Source organism: Phyllostomus hastatus, unplaced genomic scaffold (genome assembly GCF_019186645.2).
Source record: "Phyllostomus hastatus isolate PE091 unplaced genomic scaffold, TTU_PhHast_1.1 phas_contig_58, whole genome shotgun sequence".
Taxonomy (NCBI): domain Eukaryota; kingdom Metazoa; phylum Chordata; class Mammalia; order Chiroptera; family Phyllostomidae; genus Phyllostomus; species Phyllostomus hastatus.
In genome coordinates this window covers 57199690-57220314 of record NW_025333916.1, presented here as the reverse complement: position 1 = coordinate 57220314, position 20625 = coordinate 57199690, and the positions used below count along the sequence as shown (strand labels likewise).

The 20625-nt window shown below is 54.7% G+C and overlaps 1 protein-coding gene across 2 annotated transcripts in view; it reads right to left on the bottom strand.

Moving 5' to 3' along the window:
- EGFLAM (EGF like, fibronectin type III and laminin G domains) overlaps positions 1–20625 on the bottom strand; it is a 137870-nt gene that overhangs the window by 30398 nt on the left and 86847 nt on the right. For both annotated transcript variants that reach the window (XM_045848236.1, XM_045848237.1), the window contains exons 8-13: positions 16460–16584; positions 15573–15891; positions 14836–14936; positions 13636–13736; positions 12896–13040; positions 9171–9360 (exon numbers count right to left, since the gene is read on the bottom strand). In XM_045848236.1, coding sequence (XP_045704192.1) covers positions 9171–9360; positions 12896–13040; positions 13636–13736; positions 14836–14936; positions 15573–15891; positions 16460–16584 — 981 coding nt within the window. The remainder of the gene's footprint in view (positions 1–9170; positions 9361–12895; positions 13041–13635; positions 13737–14835; positions 14937–15572; positions 15892–16459; positions 16585–20625) is intronic.

Sequence of the window (20625 nt, the reverse complement as noted above, 5' to 3'; positions counted from 1 at the left end):
ACCGCACACCCGCCTGCGGGATAAGTGGAGCCGGCCCTTCCTTTCCATTTGAGTCTGGCTTGTTGGGAACCGCCCTGCCTGGTATCAGAAGCTGTAACCCCCACCAAGGCTAAGGCTGAGGGAATGACCTTGGACCGTAAGCCACCAAGGAGACAAAAGCTTATCTCCCTGGCAGGAGCACCGCTTCTGCTCCTTCATACCTTACCCTGCCTGGCCCCCAATGCTTGGTCAGTTAGCCAATGACGGGTAAGATTCCCCAAGCGGGGAATGACCTAAGACAGGCAGGATCACATGGGAGGCCCCCAAGGAAGGACTTTGGGGGCTACAGCAAAAGGGAGTGATGGAGGGCCCCTCAGCTTTGACACAGCCTGAGTCCTCATTGTCTTTGAGAAAATCTCCTAATCTCTTGGCTGCCTTACTTCTCTTGCTCCACCTAAGCCTGAAACAATGACAGATGGTGGTGCAGCCCTGTGCTAGAAAGGGCAGATTCCCCGGGTGATCAGGCCTAACAAAGAATATGTAAGATCCTGTGAAACCTGCTTTGTTTAGAATGCTCTCAATGAAATGATAAGGGTCCAAGCAAGAAGTAAGTTTGTCCTTAAACTTCTTTACAGCTCTTTAGCTATCTGACCCTGACTCAAAATAGGCCCTCAGAGTTCCTTGTTATTTGATCCTTACTTCCCGGCAATGAATAATGAGCTTTACCTGAATTCCTGTGTAAACGAACCCAATTAAAAGCCATCGAGGAAAAAGCTCTTGGCCCTTCTCCTGTGAGAGATCGGCCACTTTCCGTCCCCCAGCAGATCATGTCTTGGTGGACTTACTCTCATCCGTGGCGGACAGGGGGGTCTCAGCGGACAAAGCTCCCCAACACTGGCCTGTTCCTTCTGAACAGCCCCTGGGACCCTCTAAGACATGGCGGACACCATGAGTCACATGACAGATTTGGGGGCGATTTTATGACCGCTGACGGGGATGTCTGAGTCATTTCTGCTTTAATTCACCCCTCTGGTGTGCCCAAAAGAGTGTGTTTTGATGCCTCCGATGTCCACAGGATGTGCAGGTGGAAGTTCTAACTCGTGTGGCCCCAATGGCTCCTGTGGGTGGAAAATCGAGGCAACAGAGACCAGCACTGAAGGGGTTAAGCGGCCGCATCTAAGCTCACTGATTGGCTGAGTCGGGCACCATGGGTCTGGGGCGGGGAGGTGAGTGGGGGGAGGTCACTCAGCGAGTGACCGCAGGACCCCTATTTCCACCTCACAGATGTGAGCTCACGGGGGAGAGAGGGGTCGCCGCAAGCAGAGAGGCTGCCGGTCCAACCTCGGCGCGGGGAGGGGGTTGGTTCTGTGAACTGAACACACACACGTCAGGGAGGCCCCTGCGGGTGCCCTTGGTCATGTTCAAGGGCAGGTCACCAGATGACGCGAAAACAAACGGACTTTTCCTGGGCTTTCTTCCGCTTCTTTGATCTTCCTTTTCTCCTTGTGTGTAGGAAATAAATAAAACGGACGGACCAGACTACATAGGTGGCCACAGAACACTTTTGGGGGGAATGGCGGGAAGGGGTGCCTCCTGATGGAGCCGTGAGAACCCAGCTCTGTGCCTGGCGGCCTCCCAGGGTCCAATGCTGCACCCACGAGAGGCGGGGCCACCCTGGGAGAGGACGCGCCCCCCTTGGCCTGACTGCATCACCTCTGCAGGGCGAGGCTCTTGTCCCTCCTCACCGGTCACCCGTGTGCACTGGATGGATGCGGTTCTTCCCTGTTGTGCAGCCTCGCTGGGCGGCGGGGGACACCGGGCACCCGGGAGAGCAGACGGGCATCAGGGACTGGTCACTTAATGAGAGCCCTTCCGGAGGGCGTGCCCCTCCAGCAGGGCGGGCCGGCCTCTGGGGATTCCAGCTGGGGGCCGCTGGACATTCAGGCAGAAGTGACCACTGGCCCCTGTTCAGCCGCACAATCCCCAGGTGCCAGGCAGGCGGCTGACTTTGACCTTGAGAACCAAACTCTGCCCACACTCTCATTTCTGTGGGCTGAGAGTCTTTCTCAGAGGAGGGCTGGCCCCACAGGGAGAAGTGGGGCCCTTGGGTTCTCTTAGATACACGTGGAAAGTGTGTTTTTACACATCGGCACTGGAGCTATTTTTAAGAGGTGGGGTGAGTGGGGGGCGGGGGAGGGGGAAGCAGCACCCAGAGGTGTCGAGGGCGAAAGCAGCGTGGCAGCCACATTACTCTGGCCGTGGCCTGCAAGCAGGGTGACCGTGAGCCATGGGGCAGGAGAGAGGAAAGAAATCCTCCGGGAAGGAAAGAGGGCTGGGTGGCTGGTGGCAGAGCAAATGGAGAGAAAGGGCAGAGTCCTAGGGCCACAGGGAAGGAAGACACAGCCGGCTCCTCCCAGGATCAGAGTGACCTCAGGGTTTCTAGTTTGCAGATGAAACCAGAGATGACACTAGAGTTTGCAGAGGAACTCAGCAAGGGGAAAGGCCTGAGCGAGGGACCTGGGGAGCAGAGGGGGACGGGGCTCTTGCTCAGCTGGCACCTCAGGTGACGGAGGGGGTCTGCACACAGCTGGGGGAGGGAAGGGCAGCAACCCCCGGGGGGACCCTGACACCGAGAACCAATGGGGAGAGAGGACGGGATGAAAGGGTCCGTGGAGCTCCCGGGGAACCGCAGAGGGGGAGACGACAGGGGGAGACAGGGCCAGTTCACAGAGCTCAGGGGGCTAAGCTTTGCTGGGCAGTGGGAGGCAGAAGCCCCCAGGACAGGAGGTCAGACGGGGCGGGGGAGGGCTGCTGGAGTCAGGCTTTGAAAGAAAGGAGCGCAGTTCCCAGGGTTCCCCAGCCAGAAGGGCGGCAGGGCAGGGCAGGGCGGTGCGGGCGTGGTGCTGGTCTCAGCTGCCGGGACGTGAGCTAGGGTGAGCACGCGAGAGCAGGGTCTGTGAACCCAGACGGGAAAAGCAGTCACCTCTGTTTTCCCGCCCTTCCGGCTGGACTTGGGGTTTTCCGTCAGTGACAGAGGCAGACAACAAACCCCAGTACCACCAGTCCTTGCGACTCGGAACCACGGACCTGAGTTATCATCGTTTCATACTTCATGTTCCATTTACTGCAGAGGTCTCAAAATATCATTTGTGCTGCCGACTATCTTGAAATTGTGTCGTTACTGCCACGACCACGAAGTACTCTTCTTCTTCAATATTTTATAGAGAAGCCCATGCATGATTATTAATATCAAAAATTTAAAATATCGTGTAGCTTTAGTGCAATATCATCGTTTCCTATCACGTATATTATTCTTTGCACTTCAAAAGCACCATTCTGAGAAGAGGCCCACAGCCCTCCCCCGATGGCCAATGGGGTCCCTGGCACATCAGGGCTAAGAACCCCTGGCCATCGAGAAGAGAGGGTCCTGGCAGAAGGTCCCAGGCACTTGGGGTAGTTTGGGTGCGGAGTGTAGATGAATAGGTTAGCTTCAGTCGGGAGAAAAACTCAAACCTGAGAGTGGGAGGGAGGAGGTGCAAGGTCTTGCATGTGGAGAGTTGGCAGGAGCTCACCATCAACGTACAAATGACTCCATCGGCAGTGGCACCTACCACGGACCGGCCGCTGTGGAGGTTTGTGCAAGACCACGGGGTGAGACACCAGGTCAGAGGAGGCACCAGGCCCCCGAGGAGGGGACAGAAGGTGAGACATCGTGGGGGCGTGCATTCAGGCAACATGGACAGTGAGCCGCTCCCTGCCCCGAGCCCCCAGTCCAGCCAGTAGCTGAGGTTTGCCTGTTCCTTCCCCCAAAGATCTGCCGAATCTGCCAGCACTACTGCCCTGGGGCACCCCACCACTAGCTCCAGTCTGGACTACTGCAACAGCCCCCACCGGTGCCCACTGACTACACCTTCCCATAAGCTGTCTGCAGCCGGAGGGCCCTCTCAGAACACAAGCAAGACCGTGGTACCCGCCACTCCCCCAGGGACAAGCCCTTGCCTCTGCCTGGAACGCACCTCCCTCGCTCGCCTACTTTTGAACTCCCGCTCCTGCTCCAGACACGGAGGTCCCACCGCATCCCCAGAAGGGCACTCCCTGACCCGCAGGCCATGCACCCTCCCCCTGGCTGCACCGTCCTTTCTCCTGAGCATCCCTCACCCCGGAGTCATGTTTACTGCTACAGCTGCCTGATCCATCTGTTCCGTCCTCGTGGCTGCCACTCCAGGGCTGCCGCCCTGGGACCCTCCTATTGTTCTTCCCTTTACCCCCCGCGCTCAGCATTGTGCCCAGCACTGAGCAGGTGCACCAACAAACACGCGATAACGTAAGCAGACTTGAGTAAGTGTGACACACCACCATGAGACGCAGGGCCACCACAGACCCCTGGAGTCCCACACAACGTGGGAAGCTGGCTCTGTGACGTGGCTCTGGAGGGGGCGGCGAGCCTGGACAGGAGTGGAAAAAATGAGTGCTGGCGGTTCAGGTTTGAGAATTTGGGTGGAAATGAGAAAAAAAAAAGGCTGGGCCAGAGAATGTAAAGTTTGGCTGGGATCGCCGACTCCTGTAGAATGTGCGTGCAGAGAAAGTGCATAGCGGGGGACAGACTCACGGAGGAGAGGAAGCAGGGTGGGGGGGACAAGGAAAAGCCCCTGTGAGGGGTGGGAGCTGGTCTGTGAGGACGGGGAGGTGGGCCGGAGGAACAGCTGCAGCTGCCGGGGACACTGTCCAGTTGGAGGCATCAGGTGGAAGACCGCGACCCCGCGGCTGCTGTCACCTCTGCCGGAAGCGCGTATGGTGTCTCCACCAGAAGCTCACTGCTGCTGCGTGAGCTCAGTCCTCCCCCTGTGGGGGCTGCATGGAGCTCCCAAGGACGTGAACTTCGGAACTAACTCAAAGTCAAGCAAGTACGGAGGAGGCAGAAAGACAACCAGCCCCGTTCCTATGCCCTGGCGGGGACAGGGGGAAGAAGTGAAAGCAGGCAATGTGACCCATGCCCGCCGTTTGGGTTCAGAGAGAGAAGTCAGATAGCCCAGTTCCGAGGAGCCCAGAGCCAGCCAGGTGGGCCAGCCAGGTGGGCCCACCAGGTGCACCTGCTCAGCGGGGAGGCCGGAGCCACCCCGTGTGAGAATCTGAAACGCTGTCAGAAACGGGTCCGTGCTTAGCTCGGCCACTTCTGCACTGCCTGCCGGAGGTTGCCACATGGGCTCAAGGCCGCCAGACTGTTCCCGTGGGGTCACGAAGGGAGATGAAACGTGACCCCCTGCTTGACGGGTGGACCGAGCATATCAGTGACAGGCAATATTTGTAACATGCTCACTACATGCAAGGCATTATTCTAGTACTTTACATGCGCGCAGCACAATGCACCTGGACAGAATCCTCTCATGAGGCAGCTACCGTCCACAGATGGGGAAACTGAGTCCCGGAGAGGTTAACTGACTGGCCAGACCCAGGCCATCTGCCTCAGAGCCCAGGCTCTTAAACAGCACGAGAGACTTCTGATGGACCTGCTGCTTCTCACGTTACCCATTTTATCCTCACAGAGGACACACTTACTGGTTTTAGAGAGCAGGAGAGGGAGGCAGAGAGAGAGGGAGAGAAACTTCGATGTGAGAGAGACACATCGACTGGTTGCCTCATACACCCTGACCGGGGTCCCAACCTGCCACCCAGGCATGTGCCCTGACCGGGAATCGAACCGACGATCTTTCAGTGTACAGGATGATGCTCCGACTAACTGAGCCACACTGGCCGGAGCTGCTTCTCATGTTCTGCGTCACCCCAGATTCCCAGGAAGAGGGACTTGGAAGACGCCGTCCCGCCCCAGCGGGCACCTCCTCACTGTTTTGGTGATCGCTGTCTGTTGTCCAGTTGCAGCGATTGGCTGGGGAAAACTACCATAGGGCATAACAAGGGATGTAAAAATGACCTGTGCACAGCAATTCTTCCCTTCAAAGTAAACATCACCTTTTGTAGTTTTGACAATGGTAGGGTCTCTGGGGGTGAGCAGGGTGGAGGGAAGCCCTTGGAAGCCTGTCTGGGGCCCCTCGGTGTGGCGGGTGTGGGTAAGAGGGCGGGCCCTGGAGCCAGAACGGCCAAGGCCCCGCTCCGGCTCTACCACCCACCAGCTGTGTGCCTCTGGACCAGTGACCTGACTGTTCTGTGCCGCTGGCTCTCACTAGCCAGGGCTAGTCCCAGCACCTCACGCACAGGCATCTGGGAAAGACCCAAGGAGTTGAGAATGGTGGCTACACCTAGTAACCGCTCGGCTGACATTGGCTACAAAATAAACAGAACGCACTGTGCCCGGAGACGGAGGAGCGGTGCCCGCATGTGGACGGTGGAATCTGGGCAGGGGGACACGGTGTTCGCCGGGCACTCTCTCCAAACAGCACCTTGCTGGTGGAGGGAAAAGAATGGAAAAGAGACCCAGGAAAAGGACTCGCCATTTCTTGCCAAGGGCAACGTGGTGGGAGGACGTGGTGCCCAGAGACGCGGCACCATCGTGGGAGGATGAGTCAGAGGAAGGGAGTCACAGAGACACCAGCCCCGAGTTCCGATGCCACCGAGTTGCGGTTCTGAACTGTCTCCCCGTAATCCAGAGCATGGAGCTCGGACACCCAGTGTGCCCGGATTTGGAGATGGGACCTTTGGAGGAGTCAAGGTTAAATGAAGTCACACAGGTGGGCCCGAATGCAACCTGAGTGTGTCTTATAGAAACAGGGTGAGACAGCAGGGATGGGAGCTCAGACACACGGCCACGGGCAGACGCGGTGAGAAGACGCCACCTGCAGGCCCAGGGGAAACCAAACCTCCGGCACCTTGAGCTTGGCCTTCCAGCCTCCAGGACTGGGAGAAAATAAATTTTTCCATTGTTTAAACCACCCAGTTGGTGGTGTTTTGCTAAGGCAATCGTAGAAGCTGAGCACAGTCACTTAATTAACCAACCTCAGAATTCTCTATCTACTGCCTTCTGTGATAGAATAAATGTGCTCATTGTTTTAAAAATAATCCTAATCTCTTCAACAAATAATGCTGGAACCACTGGACAGCCACATGAAAGAGAAAAAAAAAAAGAAAGAAAGAAAACACATATAAATCTTACGCCCTTCACAGAAATTAACTCAAAATGAATCACAGACTTAAACATAAAATGTAAAACTATAAACTCCTGGAAGATAAAACTAGGCACAAACGTAGGTGACCTTGGGTCTGCAGGTAACTTTTTAGATACACCACCAGTGGCACAACCCATGAAACAAATAATCGATAACTGGACTTCACTACAATGAAACATCTCTAATCTGCAAAAACAGGGTCAAGAGAATGAGAAGACAAGCCACGGAGACTGGGAGAGAGTATTTGCAAAAGAGACGTCTGATGGAGGACTATTTCTCAACACCTTCGAAGAACTCTTGAAACTCAACAACGAAAAAACGCAGCTGAAAAATGGACTGAAGACCTTAACAGACAGCTCAACAAAGAAGACAAGCAGATGGCAAATCAACATATGAAGAGATGCTCCACGACCCATGTCCTCAGGGAAATGCAACTTCCAGCGAGACACCCCCGCACGACCATTACGAAGGCCAGAATCTGCAACCCGACACCACCAAGTGCTGACAAGGACCTGGGACGGCAGGGGCTCTCCCTCATTCCCGGCAGGTGTGCAAAATGGGGCGGCCGCTCTCGGAGACGGTCTGACTGCTTCTCGCAAAACTAAACACTCTCTACCGTGATCAAACAGTCACTCCCTGTGGTATTTACCCAAACGAGTTCAAAACTGTGTCCACCTCCGAAAAGTAGATGTTTCTAGCAGCTTTATTCATGATTTCCAGAATTTGGAAGCAACCAAGATGTCCTTCAGTCAGTGAATGGATAAACTGTGGTCTATTCAAACTATGGGATTCTATTCAGCACTAAAAAGCTGTGAGCTCTCAAGCCATGACTCACTGAGAGAGGCCGGTCTGGGAAGGCTACATACTGTATGATTCCAATTATGTGGCGTTCTGAGAAAGGCGACGCTCTGGAGAATATAAAAAGATCAGTGGTTGTCGGGGGTTGGAGGGAGGGGGAGGAGAGAGATGAACAGGCAGAGCACAGGGGACTTTCAGGAAACTAAAAATACTCTATATGGCCCTGGCTGGCGTAGCTCAGTGGATTGTGTGCGGGCTGCGAACCAAAGCATCGCAGGTTCGATTCCCAGCCAGGGCACATGCCTGGGTTGCAGGCCACGGCCCCCAGCAACCTCACATTGATGTCTCTCTCTCTCTCTCTCTCTCTCTCTCTCTCACTTTCTCCCTCCCTTCCCTCTCTAAAAATAAATAAATAAAATCTTTAAAAAATACTCTAGATGACACCATAATATTGAATATATATTGTCATACATCTGTCCACCCCACAGAATGCACACCTCCACGAGTGAACCCTAGTGTCAACGATGGACTTTGGGTGACGATGGCGTGTCAATCAGGCCCGTCCGCTGTGACAGGTGTGGCACTCTGGTGGGGGGTGTTGACAATGGGGGAGGCTGTGCGTGGGTGGGGTGGGGGGGTATGTGAGAAATCCACATACCTTCCCTCAATTATGCTGTGACCCTTACACTTCTCAAAAAAATAACATCTTCATTTAAAACAAAAGAAAAATAGGAGAAAAGGGAAAAAAAAAACAATCCTAGCCCACTATTTAGGATACATTATTAACTTCTACGAGCTTGCTTCATGGACAACACAGGTGTAACGATAGTTTTTGCCTCCTAGGCTTCAGGGTGAGGCGTGAGTGAGCGAGCCCACGAGAAAGTGCTGGGCGTGGTGGTCAGGGATCGGTGCTGACCACTGCCCTCAGCACCAGAGAGCAGGGGGGCCCTGTCCGCGCATCGCTGTGCTGGCTGCTCCACGGGGCGGGCGAGCCGTGCGCTGCGCCGTCCCATGAGCCCGCGCCGCCCTCCCGAAGAGGGCCGAGGGGGCGGCGGCATGCGGGCCAGGGCTGCGCAGTGTGTTGCTAACACGTCTTGGGGTTCAGACGCGGGGTCTGCAGAGCACCACCACCATCACCCCAGGTCCCCCCCTCCTTCCTTCACTTCTGCAGAACTAGCCGTGGAGGGTGGCTGCACATGAGCTGCCCCCCTCCCAGGCCCACACAGAAAAGGCCGTCCCCCCGGGAGCACCCCAGCCCGCCAGGCCACCACTCACCCACGTCGGCCCCGCTGAGCGCCTTCCCCACCGGCCAGGGCCTCAGGTCCATTCTCTCCCCGTTCACCGACAGCGTCTGCACGCAGCCCTGGAAGCCGCGGCTGGTGCCGGTGGCTCGGACCAACCAGTAAGTGCTGGGAGCCCCGCCGAGGTACAGAGGCGTCCGGAAGGTGATTTTACTGTAGTGGCCCTTTAGGAGAGACAAAAGCGGTGATTCACGAAACAAAATCAAAAGTCAGAAATGCAACTGACTGACGTGATTAGGATGCAACTGACGGCCATCCGTATTGATCTTTAAGACTTCGCCCTGCAGCGACATTCAATCCATGGTCACCACAGGAAACTCAGGGAGCTTCTTGGAGGGCCGTTTGGAGAAAGGGTGACTTTGGAAAGCCTGGAAGGGCAGGGAGGGAAGGGCAGGGCCGAGAGCGACCCGACGGGCAGTGGACCACGCCGAGCATCCAAAACAAACTTTCCTTTCCCAGCCCTCACGCCAGTTCACTGTGCCCCTGGGACGGGCCACAGAGCTACGCTGTGCTTCCAAAGGTGATCATCCCAATCCAGTGTACATGCGAGCTAACATTCACCCTCTCTCCGTCCCAGTCACCTTCACACGGCATCCTGCAAGAAACATTTGGGCTGGTGGGGGAAGATTGCCAAACAGACGTTATTGCAAAATATTTCGAAACATGCTTATAGACACAGCTTTTTTTTAAAGTGTTATTATAGTTAGGTTGGAGACACTTCCCGTCAGAGAGCAAACTGCAACCTGGACTGCAGGTCTTGAGGCTAGCACACACAGAGCTGAACCGTAGGTGCAATAAAACTAAGCCACCCTCCGTCATCTGGGTTTTGGTTATGGAAACATCGCATTCATTTGGGTTCAGGGCTACAAAGAAGGAGGCTGGGAAAAGGCACGCGGCCAGACTTATAAAATGTCCACAAGTCAAGCCTCCGAAATGGGATCTTTATCCTTTACGCTCCTGTTACCGAAACGTAGAGCGTCCTGTCATCGCTCCATCTGGCTAATGCCCGGGCGGGACTCCTGCGCAGACAGCACAGTGGCTGTGAGCCGGCAGGTGTCAGGTGTGTACAGTGAATCTGACGGACAGTCTGCCAGCCACTGGCATCCTGTAGTTGTGACACTACTGGTGTGCCCCATTGGCGTGTTTCACCAGCATCCTCGGAATTCACTGGCCCTGCTCTCTGACCCCGGACCAGGGCAGGGGCCCCACCGCTCAGCCCTTTCCTCCTGTTCTGGAGCACCACACGCCCTGTGGGCGTCTGGTCCCTCTGAGGCCCCCTGCACCACAATCCAGGCCACAGCCTCGGAGGAGCCTGGCCCGTACCTGCCTCTGATGAGGGTCGCCTTCGGGTCCCTGGAGCCCGCTTTGCCTGCTCACGCAGAGAACTGGACCTGCCCCAGAGTTTGCATCCCCCCAGCACAGCCCTTAGCAGTTTTTCACGAGGGCGGAAGTACGAACATCCGGCTCACTTGCTTTGGGTTGCAATTCCTCGGAGGTGTAACGTGTACTCAGGCTCCCCCGTGGGCTCAGGCAGAGGCCAGACCCCAAGAACTCTGCCCGGGATCTCACTCACACTGACTTGACTCCCGCTCTGTCCATCGCTCCCCTCCCCTACAGGTCTGCTGGGATGGTGTTTCCCTACGTATCCTTTGCACAAGACTCCTCATCTCATCCGGTCTGCTTCTGGGGAACTCCGAACTCTGGGGAAATGACAGAGTCCTTTTCTCCTCAGACAGCTAATCACATGCCCCACATCCGAGGTCCTGCTGACAGAACTTGCTTAGCAAGTCCTGGGAGTAGGGAGACAAACGTTGCCCTGAGTATCCATAAAATTATACGCTTCTTACGATTAATTTTTATTTTCATGAACATCACCGACTCTTAGAATTAGAAAAAAAATGAAAACCTGTTTAGCCCAAGCTCTCATTTAATGCTGGATTCCTGGAACATTGCTGCCAAAAGGTCTGGGTGAGTTGCTTTCCGAACACCCGCAAGGACGGGGGGCCACCCCTGAGGCAGCCGGCTGGAGCTCTGCACACCTGCGCGTGGTCGGGCAAAGCCAAAAGCGGCTCCCCCCTCCCCTCCCCCCGTTCAGCTCCAGCCTTGGGGTCCACAGAGGGAGTCCCTCCCCCCCGACACTCTCCCTGTGACTCTGATGAAAAGCCACCGCCCACACCTTCCTCTTCTCTTCTCCAATCTAAGCAACGCTCCTTCAATCCACCTTTCCAGGGATTCCCAGTCATCTTCTTGCTTCACTGGCTGCTCTTCGGCCGTGCTTCGGTTTGTCCGTAGCCGTCTCAGACTGCGGTCGCAGGTCTGAACACTAGCCTCTCAGAGGACCAGTGTCGCCACTGGAGCTCTGGAAGCTACACACACACACACACACACGATCACCAGGACAAAACAGGATTATCTCCTCCCTTTTCCTAGATGGCATGACTCTATTAATGCAACCTGTAATTTCTCTAGCTTGTTGTTACCACATGGCTCAGTTTATTGACCTGCATGGAAGTTCCTTGCTTTAAACTTTAAGACCTTTTCACGGGTGCTGCTTCTATTGTAGGTTCTTCGACCTGCGTTCACGTTAGTATTCGGGACCCAGGTTCAAAGCTTCTTTATTCCTATCGAACTGAACTTTAGGCATATTGTCCCTATTGTTCTGGCGCAGATGTGACTCTATTTCATTTACTGTCTTTTCCTTCTTTATAAACAAGTGATCTCACTGGATTCACACTTTTGTGCTATATTTGGACTCTTTTTTTAAAGATTTTATTTATTTATTTTTATAGAGGGAAGGGAGAGAGAGAGACAGAGAGAAACATCAATGTGTGGTTGCTGGGGGTCATGGCCTGCAACCCAGGCATGTACCCTGGCTGGGAATCGAACCTGCGACACTTTGGTTCTCAGCCCGAGCTCAATCCACTGAGCTACGCCAGCCAGGGCTTATATTTGGATTCTTATTCCTTAGGAACCGCTGGGGTCCGAATTAACGGGAAACAGTAAGGCATGGCCCTTTGTCCAGCACGTCTGGCAGTCAAGAGCCCAGGCAGGGGGAAGCTATCCACACACACACACACACACACACAAGGCTTTCTTGCTACATTTTCCCTCGGAGAATACAGACACCCAACCGATGATAATTACAGGCTCAGTTCCTTGGCGGGTTGCTGCCCCAAACTGCTTATTCCAAACCCAGCCCTAAAATTGCCCGGAGCACGACAAATATACGAATACCTAGGTGGTTTGCTGAGCAGCCCGACAGTGAAATTGTTTTACCGCTTCCTAGAATCACGGTCCCCCGAAAGGACAGAGGAGTGGCCTGTTCCTGTTACTGAACCAAGTGAACCTCTCGGAACCCCATTCCAAAGCCACGGGATTGCAACACCCTTGTCTTAAAAGCCAGCTTGCAGTCTGGTACCAGCGCGGCTCTTTCCGCCAGCCCTGGCTTTCGTGTCCCCGTGCGCCCACCGTGGCGGCGGTGTCTGCAAACTCGGGTCTCCCTCTGGGACGGACCCGTGCCCCCGAGGCCCACCTCGAGTGGCAAGATCCAGCAGGAGCACTCCCGGGCTCAGCAGCACGGGTCGCCATGGAAAGTGGCCCATCCGGAGCTTGGGTCCTGCCAGGCCAGCCCCAGCTCAGCTCTCGGGATGCTCCCGGCGGGTGCCAGCTGGTCGGGCACAGAGGCAGGCGCACACTCACCTGGGACTGGCCCGTCACTGGCGTGTTGTTGTTCAGCTGCAGCAGCCCGTTCGGCCCGTCTCGGTGGACCGTCACCACGTGCCAGCCCCCTAGTTTGATTCTGGTCTCGCTTTCGATGACGGCGACCCCGGTGCCACAGTTAAACCTGCGGAGGAGGAAAGGGAAAGAAAGGGTCTTTGATCCGCCACCTCAGGAGGTGGCCTTCGTTCGTCCCATCACATCCACAGGGCTCCGGGAGAGAAGGGGCTCCCCCCCGCCCCCCGCCCCGCCGCCGCTCACGACTGCGCTCCCAGCGCCTACAGCCGTGCCCGGGGCACCGCGGGCGCTCCAGACACACTTGCCGGCGAAGGAATGAATGAATGAACCCAGTCACCAGGCTCCAAACATGGCAAAGGCCCCCTGCAACCCTGGAACTCCGGGGTTCGGTAAACTGGTCCATGCGCCTCACACACACCGTTCTTCATCTACAGGAGCCCCGCGCTGCAGTTATTCTAGTCACACTATAAAAACGTACCGTGTTGCCACGCACAACGTGCACTATTTCACCCAAATTTTTTAGGGCAAAACAAGGATGTGCCTTATACATAGGTATAACGGATACATGCCAGGGGTATAACAACGGTGACAATAATCCCACGGACAACGCACACAACACGTGGGTGCGCACTATACACAGCAAAATACGGTAAACGTCACCCAGGGTGGTAGGAAGAAATCTGTGGGCTTTCGGCAGGAGTCACCTGAACTGGAGGGAGCGTCGGATGATGGCCAGGGACATGAAGTCGCCCCTCTCGTGTTCGCTCTCCCCGCAGTAGAGCAGCAAGCCATCCTCCGCCTCCGCCTGTGGGACAAACAGAAGCCATGGGGACGCTGGGCACGTCCCGGTCCACAAAGCCACGGCGGGACACGCTCCTGAGGGTGGAACGTGAGTGTTCCCCTCCGTGGCCCTATCCGCAGAGGGGCTGGCACGTGGGCTCCAGTGAACGGATCCCCAGGCACCTGCTCGCAGTTCGTTCCCCACGCACGGCCCACGGCGCGTGGTACGAGCTGGGAGGGACGGCGGGGAGGTGACGGAGAAAGGCACCTTGTTTCGACCTGCGCTCTCCACCCCCGCGTTGTGGGTCCACCAGCACAGCCTCGGGAAAACCAGGGCCCCGAGACCAGGGCGACAGAGGGCTGCTCTTGGCCCGTCAGTTCTGTTCTCACCAGAGAGCATCCTACAGTTTCCCTTTTCTTTTCTTACTTCCTTCCCTCTGAGAAGCACGAAAATGTGCTTCTTTCCTTCTATCAGAACAGGGTGGTAACAACAGCCCCCCAACACCCTGGTTTGGTTTTCGCCCATGTGGGCTATTCCGGGCTGTGACAGATTGTCTTGTGGGCAATCACCGTCATGACCATGACCTCCAAGGGGACCTGTTTCCAGATCTCCAGACATTTTCACGTCGTCTGAGGGACCCAAAAGAGTCGAGTAAGTAGGCTGGAGCCACTGACTGAGCTCGGAGCTGCAGGGGGTCAGCGCACAGGGCACCGCCTGGGCCTCGCTCTGTGCCAGGGCCGTGCGTCTCGGTTCTGATTTGTTCGGTTACGGCCACGGCAATGACAGCCGCCGTCTGGGCACCTTGAACGGGGCTTTGGGAATGAGAATGCATTGTGCCTTCTCACATCCTGGCCAGGGAGGAGTCCCTTTTATCAGCAACGTGGCCAGGACCCAAACGTCCTCTCTGGGAAGCTTCAGGCCAGCCACCGCCGCTGTTCAACACCACACAGAGCCCGCCCGCCCCGCACTGGCGCCCTTGAACGAGTGAATGGGCCTATCGTCCTTGCTACCTGTGAACAGGTTTCAGGGCGGCCTCTGTGTGACATTTACCTCCCTGCGTCCTCTCCCCACTCCTTGTTGTGACAGGATACCCAGTGGGCACTCATCAAACCGAGTTTCTTACCCGAAATTCAAGAGTGATGTGAAATGCCCGATGGGAGTTCTTCAACGGCTCAAAGGTTACGTACGAGTAGCCAAAGAACTGAGGGTACTGTATGGCGATATCTGGAAGAGAAGAAGACAGCACAAAACGGGCTGTTTCCCCTCTTCTTCAAACGCAAAAACCAACCTACGCCGCTGCTTGGGGGTCGTCCGGCGAAAAGCTCTGGTCTGTGAACCCCGGTTTCCTGTCTTCTTCCCTCTGCTTCTCACCCCTGCAATTCTCATTCCTGGGGACGCCGGGCTCCTGGTGCTCTCAGGGAGAACCTGGACCTTTGGAGATAGACTGTCACGTGCTACCCGACAGAGAAGTGGACGGCTGCAGGGTCCCTGACCTCCGCTTTCCAGCCGTGAGCCGTGCCCCCCGTGTGATTTCAGTGGGCTCCATGGTGGCCTTTCCCAGCTCCCGTGCACCCGTCTCGGCTGCAGTTCTTTCAGCAGAGACGTGATTCCGGTAAAGCCCACCTCCTGGGGCGCCATTGGGACGACTTCTTAAGTGCACCAAAAGCACGCACGCGAGGCACACCTAGAAGCAGAGCTGCTCTCCTAGAAACGACAGGAGCAGCCTCAGGGTCGCCCCGCCCAGCTCATTCAATGACGTTCACATGGGAGAAGGGGCTTATCTCAGAGCCACGGGTGGGCAGCGAAGTGCCCTTCCGGCTCCCACCCAGCACCACGGTCTTCCCCACACCGAGGACCCACCTTCTGAGCAGCTCTCGCCGCCTTTGCCCAGGTTGCAGTGGCACCGGGAGCGCCCCCTGGTGTAGTCATTGGCACAGAAGCTGTCGATGGGGCAGAGAGTTTCGTCGCAAGACACGTCGAAGAGCCTTGGCATCGTGGGCCCGCTGTTCGAGTCCCCTCTCCTCGCTGGGGTGGGCTGGGGAGCCGGCACCATCGTGGGCAGGGATGCCGGGGTAGGGGGCACAGGCTCAGAAACGGTCTTTGGGTCTGATCTTGGCGCCATCTTGGGTCCCACCAATAATTTCTCATTCCCCCCTTGGATGGCGGGAAGTGGTTTGACCTAAAGCCAGAAGAAGAGGAACACAGAGCACCAGTATTAGACCGCCCTCCTGCGGGGGACGCCTGATGCTTGAACGCACGGTCACTTTCAGTGCATCCTACCACCCGGGTGTGGATGGGGCAGGTAGTACTGACCCTTGTTTATGGGTAAAGACCTTGAGGCTCAAGGATTTGAGTACCTTGAGTACCTTGTGTCACTCAGAAGACCTGATATTATATGATTGATTATTACAATAGCACAAAGATGGAATTTTCAAGGAATTGCTCGTTTCCTTATCATACCTGACTTTGTAAAACCGTGCTGGGTGGGAAATAGCAACATGTTTTCCCGGACTGGGATGGGAGCAGGCGGGGCCGGCCACAGAACACCAGCACGGTTGGTTGGCACTTAGTTACCACTAATTTACGACCAGCCAGAGCCTAACAGTCAGAGAAAATACATGTGTTAAAAGCAAATGAGCCAATTTAAGTCAGTTTTAAGCGAAATGCTCCCAGTCTGTTGGCCAAATTGCCTTGTTCAGCAAGAAAACCAAAGCACCCTGGGCTTTAAGAGCAGAGATGTCTGTTACCTCCTCAAAGAATATGTCCAAGTCGAGGTCGTCTTCGCCGCCGCTGTCCTCGTCATCGTCCTCGCCGACGCCTGAGCCGGTTATATAACGGGGTCCGTAGTGGCCGCTTCCAGCCTCCTCAGGGCCTTTGCGGGGAAGAGACGCAAACACACGGCCGTGAACACACCCTCCGGACCCGGTCACGGACCCTGCGCCCCGTAGTCTGGGGCGGGTGGCCACATGCATCATTCGACACAGGAGAGGAAGCACCAACGACCGGGAAGTAGGAAAAACGGCTCGTCCCAGACGTAATCAAGAAGATGCCGGCTGAACCCAGGAAGGGCTGCCCTTTGATACCGACAAGATTAGCAAAAATGTCAGCAACGAAAAATACCACCAAGGGTGGGGTCGATGGGGACACGTGCACACGGATGTTAGGGGTGCGCACCCACTCTGCGAGACACTTGGGAATATTTATTAAGTAGAAACTGTCCATGCCTTCGGACCCAGCAGCCTTGCCCTAAATGACAACATCTAGAAAAACATGTTCCAGGAGATGCGCAGAGCATGTTCACAGCACTTGAATTTGTGACAGTAAAAAAGATCTCAAAGTTGCTATTTAGAATAGCAAGTGACACCCCAAACACCGACCAACAGAGGATGGAGAAGGGAATTGGAGAGTGTGTCTATGGGATGGAACGGTACGTGCCAGGGAACCGAATGAATGAGCATTCAGCAACGCGTCAGCACGCCCCTAACCTCACACCACTTCGTGCCCCGATGCAAGTTGCTAATAAACACACCCAGTTGGATGCCATTTACTTAAAAAGTCAACAGCAAGCGAAACTTAATATACTGTTTAAGGGTGCATATGTATGTAGTTGAAATGACTAAGAAAAGTCAGTCAGTGACTAAAATACCCGTGGGAGAGGAGGAGGGTGTGCACGAGGTGCCACAGGGCCTTCCAGGGTCTCTGTAGCATTCTACTTGTTAAGGTGGGTGCTGGGAGCGTGTGAGGGGGTCACCTTAATGGGCCAGCCAAAAAGTTCATTACACCTTTTTCCGTACGGTGGCTCTAGGTGTGCTTAGTTGTCTCTAACTCCTTCACGATGATTTTGTTAGACTGTACTGTAACAGCAGTCATAGCAGCGTGCACTTGAAACAAACGAATCAAAACAGGTGATTTTTTTGTGTAGCCATTTTAATACTGAAGATGGAAGGAAATAAGCAACATTTTCTGCACATTATGCTTTATTATTTCAAGAAAGGGAAAAACACAACTGACACGCAAAACAGTATTTTTTTCTGTAGTGTGCAGTGTGCGGAGAAGGTGCTGTGACTGACTGAATGTGTCAAAAGTGGTTTGCAAAGTTTCTTGGTACTACTGACATTTTGTATTTCAGCCAAATAATTCTTTTCTGTAGGGCTGTCTTAGGCATCGGAAGGTGTTTAGCAGCACCCCTGACCTCTACCCACTAGAAGCTAATAGTGAGAGACAGCTGACACACTCAAAATCTCCCAATCAATAAAGTTATTGGTGAAAATAAAAAAATGTGTATTTTATTTTTCCAAAAAAAAGTAACAGGCTTTTTGGTCAACCTAATATTTTTGTTATTTTTTTTCCTTAAAAGTTCTTTAAAATAAAATAAAAAGGAGACATTTTACTGAAGCAAACACTCCCACCCCCGGGGAAAGGGGGTCCCATGCGGTATCTTGGGGCCCCACCATTTCCATTCGCTGTAGCAGGACGATGGGGGTCATCAGCACTGGAAGGTGAGCTGAGAACTCTTAGGAGACAATACAGAGCATTGCCTTCAGGAATGGTCAGATTCGAACTTTCCTTCAGTTGCCAACCATTAGACCTACTAATCTGCAGCGGTCCTGACCGGGCTGGACACAGGAAGCACGCCCTGGGGTGTGGCAGTCTGCTGGAGTCCCGCTCCACGGCGCCCCCTCCCTCCAGCAGGTTTGGGCAAGCGGGAAGCCGCTGCCTGCTCTGAACGGGTAGGTAAACAAGGCTCTGGTCTCCAGGGCAGCAGCAACGGGCAACAGAACCGACTTTATAGGCTCTGGATGCTCACCGGTTATTAGATACGAGTTTGCACGACTTGGTGGCGGGGGGAGGGGGGAACACTGAAAACAAGCTGAACTTAAAGACATTCTGCTTTCAGAATAAGCAAGCCTTTCTCATGAAAGCAAACTCACACTCTTCTAAGCAAAACAGCAAACAGCTTGCAAACAAGGGTGAGGGAAAGGACAGAAAGGGACTGGGGGCAGTGTTCTCAGCAGACAGCTGCTGAGCAGAGGAAGACCTGTGGAGCTGGTGGGGGTGCGGGGAGGGGAGGTGATCCAGAGACAGCAGGAAGGAGCTGTCCGCAGGCAGCCGGGCGCATCCTGGTGGAGGTGGGATAACTCCACCTCCACACCAACTCCCCACAGTTTCGCTTTTAAAAGCCCACATGTCAGCTGACATCCGACCGAGCCTGCGGATGCCAGACTTACACCTGGATGCAAGTGCTCTTAAGCCACCTGCATCCACCCAGCCCATGGGGGCCCGATGTCTTCACACAGAGGGTCGGGACGCCCCGGGTCTCTTTCCCCCTCGTCTTGTATCTGCGTATCTTTCTACCTCTCTCCAGGCCTCTCTCTCTTTGTCTGGGTCTCCTTCTCTTCTCTGTCCCCTTCTCTCTATCCATTTCCATGTCTGCCTCTCTCCTACAGCCAGAACTGTTGGATTGCAGAAGGAAGAACCCATTTGGTAATAAAAGAACTGTATTGCTCATGCATGAAGAAAGCTGGGTTTTATCTTCTGTAGCTTGGTCTCTCTCTTTCCCCAGCGTGTCTTTTCTTGTCCCGCACACCTTTTCATCATTCTTGTTCTATTCTCATCCACGCTGAGATTTTTCATTTCATCTTATGATACCCCATCTGAGAAAGAACTTTCAAAGATCCCCACCCCGCCCCCCACCACCACCATCCCTGCCATTGCCCACAGGATGAATCCCAAGCTCCTTGGTCAAGAATTCAAGGATCTCAATGATATCGACTCCTCCTTTCCTTTCCCTTTCTTCCACCACCACCACTTATTGAAGCCTAGTGCCTCTCCCCTGTGAACAGGTAATGCTGTGTGTTTAACACAACACATTTCTGAACTTGACACTGATCCTGCAAGGTTAACTATGGCTCATCTCACTTTGTAGGTAAGTCCACTGAAGCTCACGGAGGTGAAGTGACCTAAGACCAAGACTCCGTCACTGGCTGAGCCTGACTCCAGGCCAGGTCTGTCCGGTTGCTACTCCCCCCTGAGAGAAGTGGCCACTATGTAGATCCAGGAGCCTGGGACTCAGAAAACTCACATTTATTGATCGTTTTTACTGGGCCAGGAGCTTGCCAGACACTGTTTCTGTTAATTCGCACAAAATCCTGTGAAACTGCTATCCTCACTCCCATTTTCCCACGTGGAGATGTGAACTCAGAAACATTAAAGAACTTGACCGGAGGCACGCAGGTCGTGGACAGCAGAGCTAGAATTCATCCTTGGACTCTCTGCGATTAAATCACGCCATTTATGATCTGACTCCCAATGGTGCCTTCAGCTCCCCTTCCTCTTCCAAAGTCTGGACAGACAACTGGTCTACCAGTTGGCTCTGGAATACATCTTGTGTTTTCTTACCCCAAGACTTGCCCTAATGCCCTTCGCCACATTGCCATCCTGCTCCCCCCCCACACCCGTCTGCAGAGCCCACCCGTCCCCCCCAGCTGCACGCATCCTGTGCAGACAGAGTGCCTCGTAAAAAAGCCCAAATCAAGTGATAGTTTAAGGAGAAAACTCTTTTGGAGAAAAATGGAGGCTCCACGAAAGATGGTGAGGCCAAGACCTGTCAGACATTCCCGCATCTCTCCTCCTGCACGGGGCTGTCCACACACGGGTATTCGCCCCTTCGTGAGCTCCGAACCAGCTCCCAGAGCCTGATGGAACCAACAGACGTGTAAGAAAGTCTTTACGCCTTCCGAACTCCTGGCCTTGGAAGGCCACTCTTGTTCCCAGCCCGACTGTGAATCCCTCGGGGCAGAAACCGTGTTTCAGACTCCTGATCTTCCTTCCCACCCTCCGTCTCACTAACACTTCGTGTGCTCACCAAGACGCTCCTGCCGTGCTACCGTTCTCCAGGGGCATTGGCCTTGTC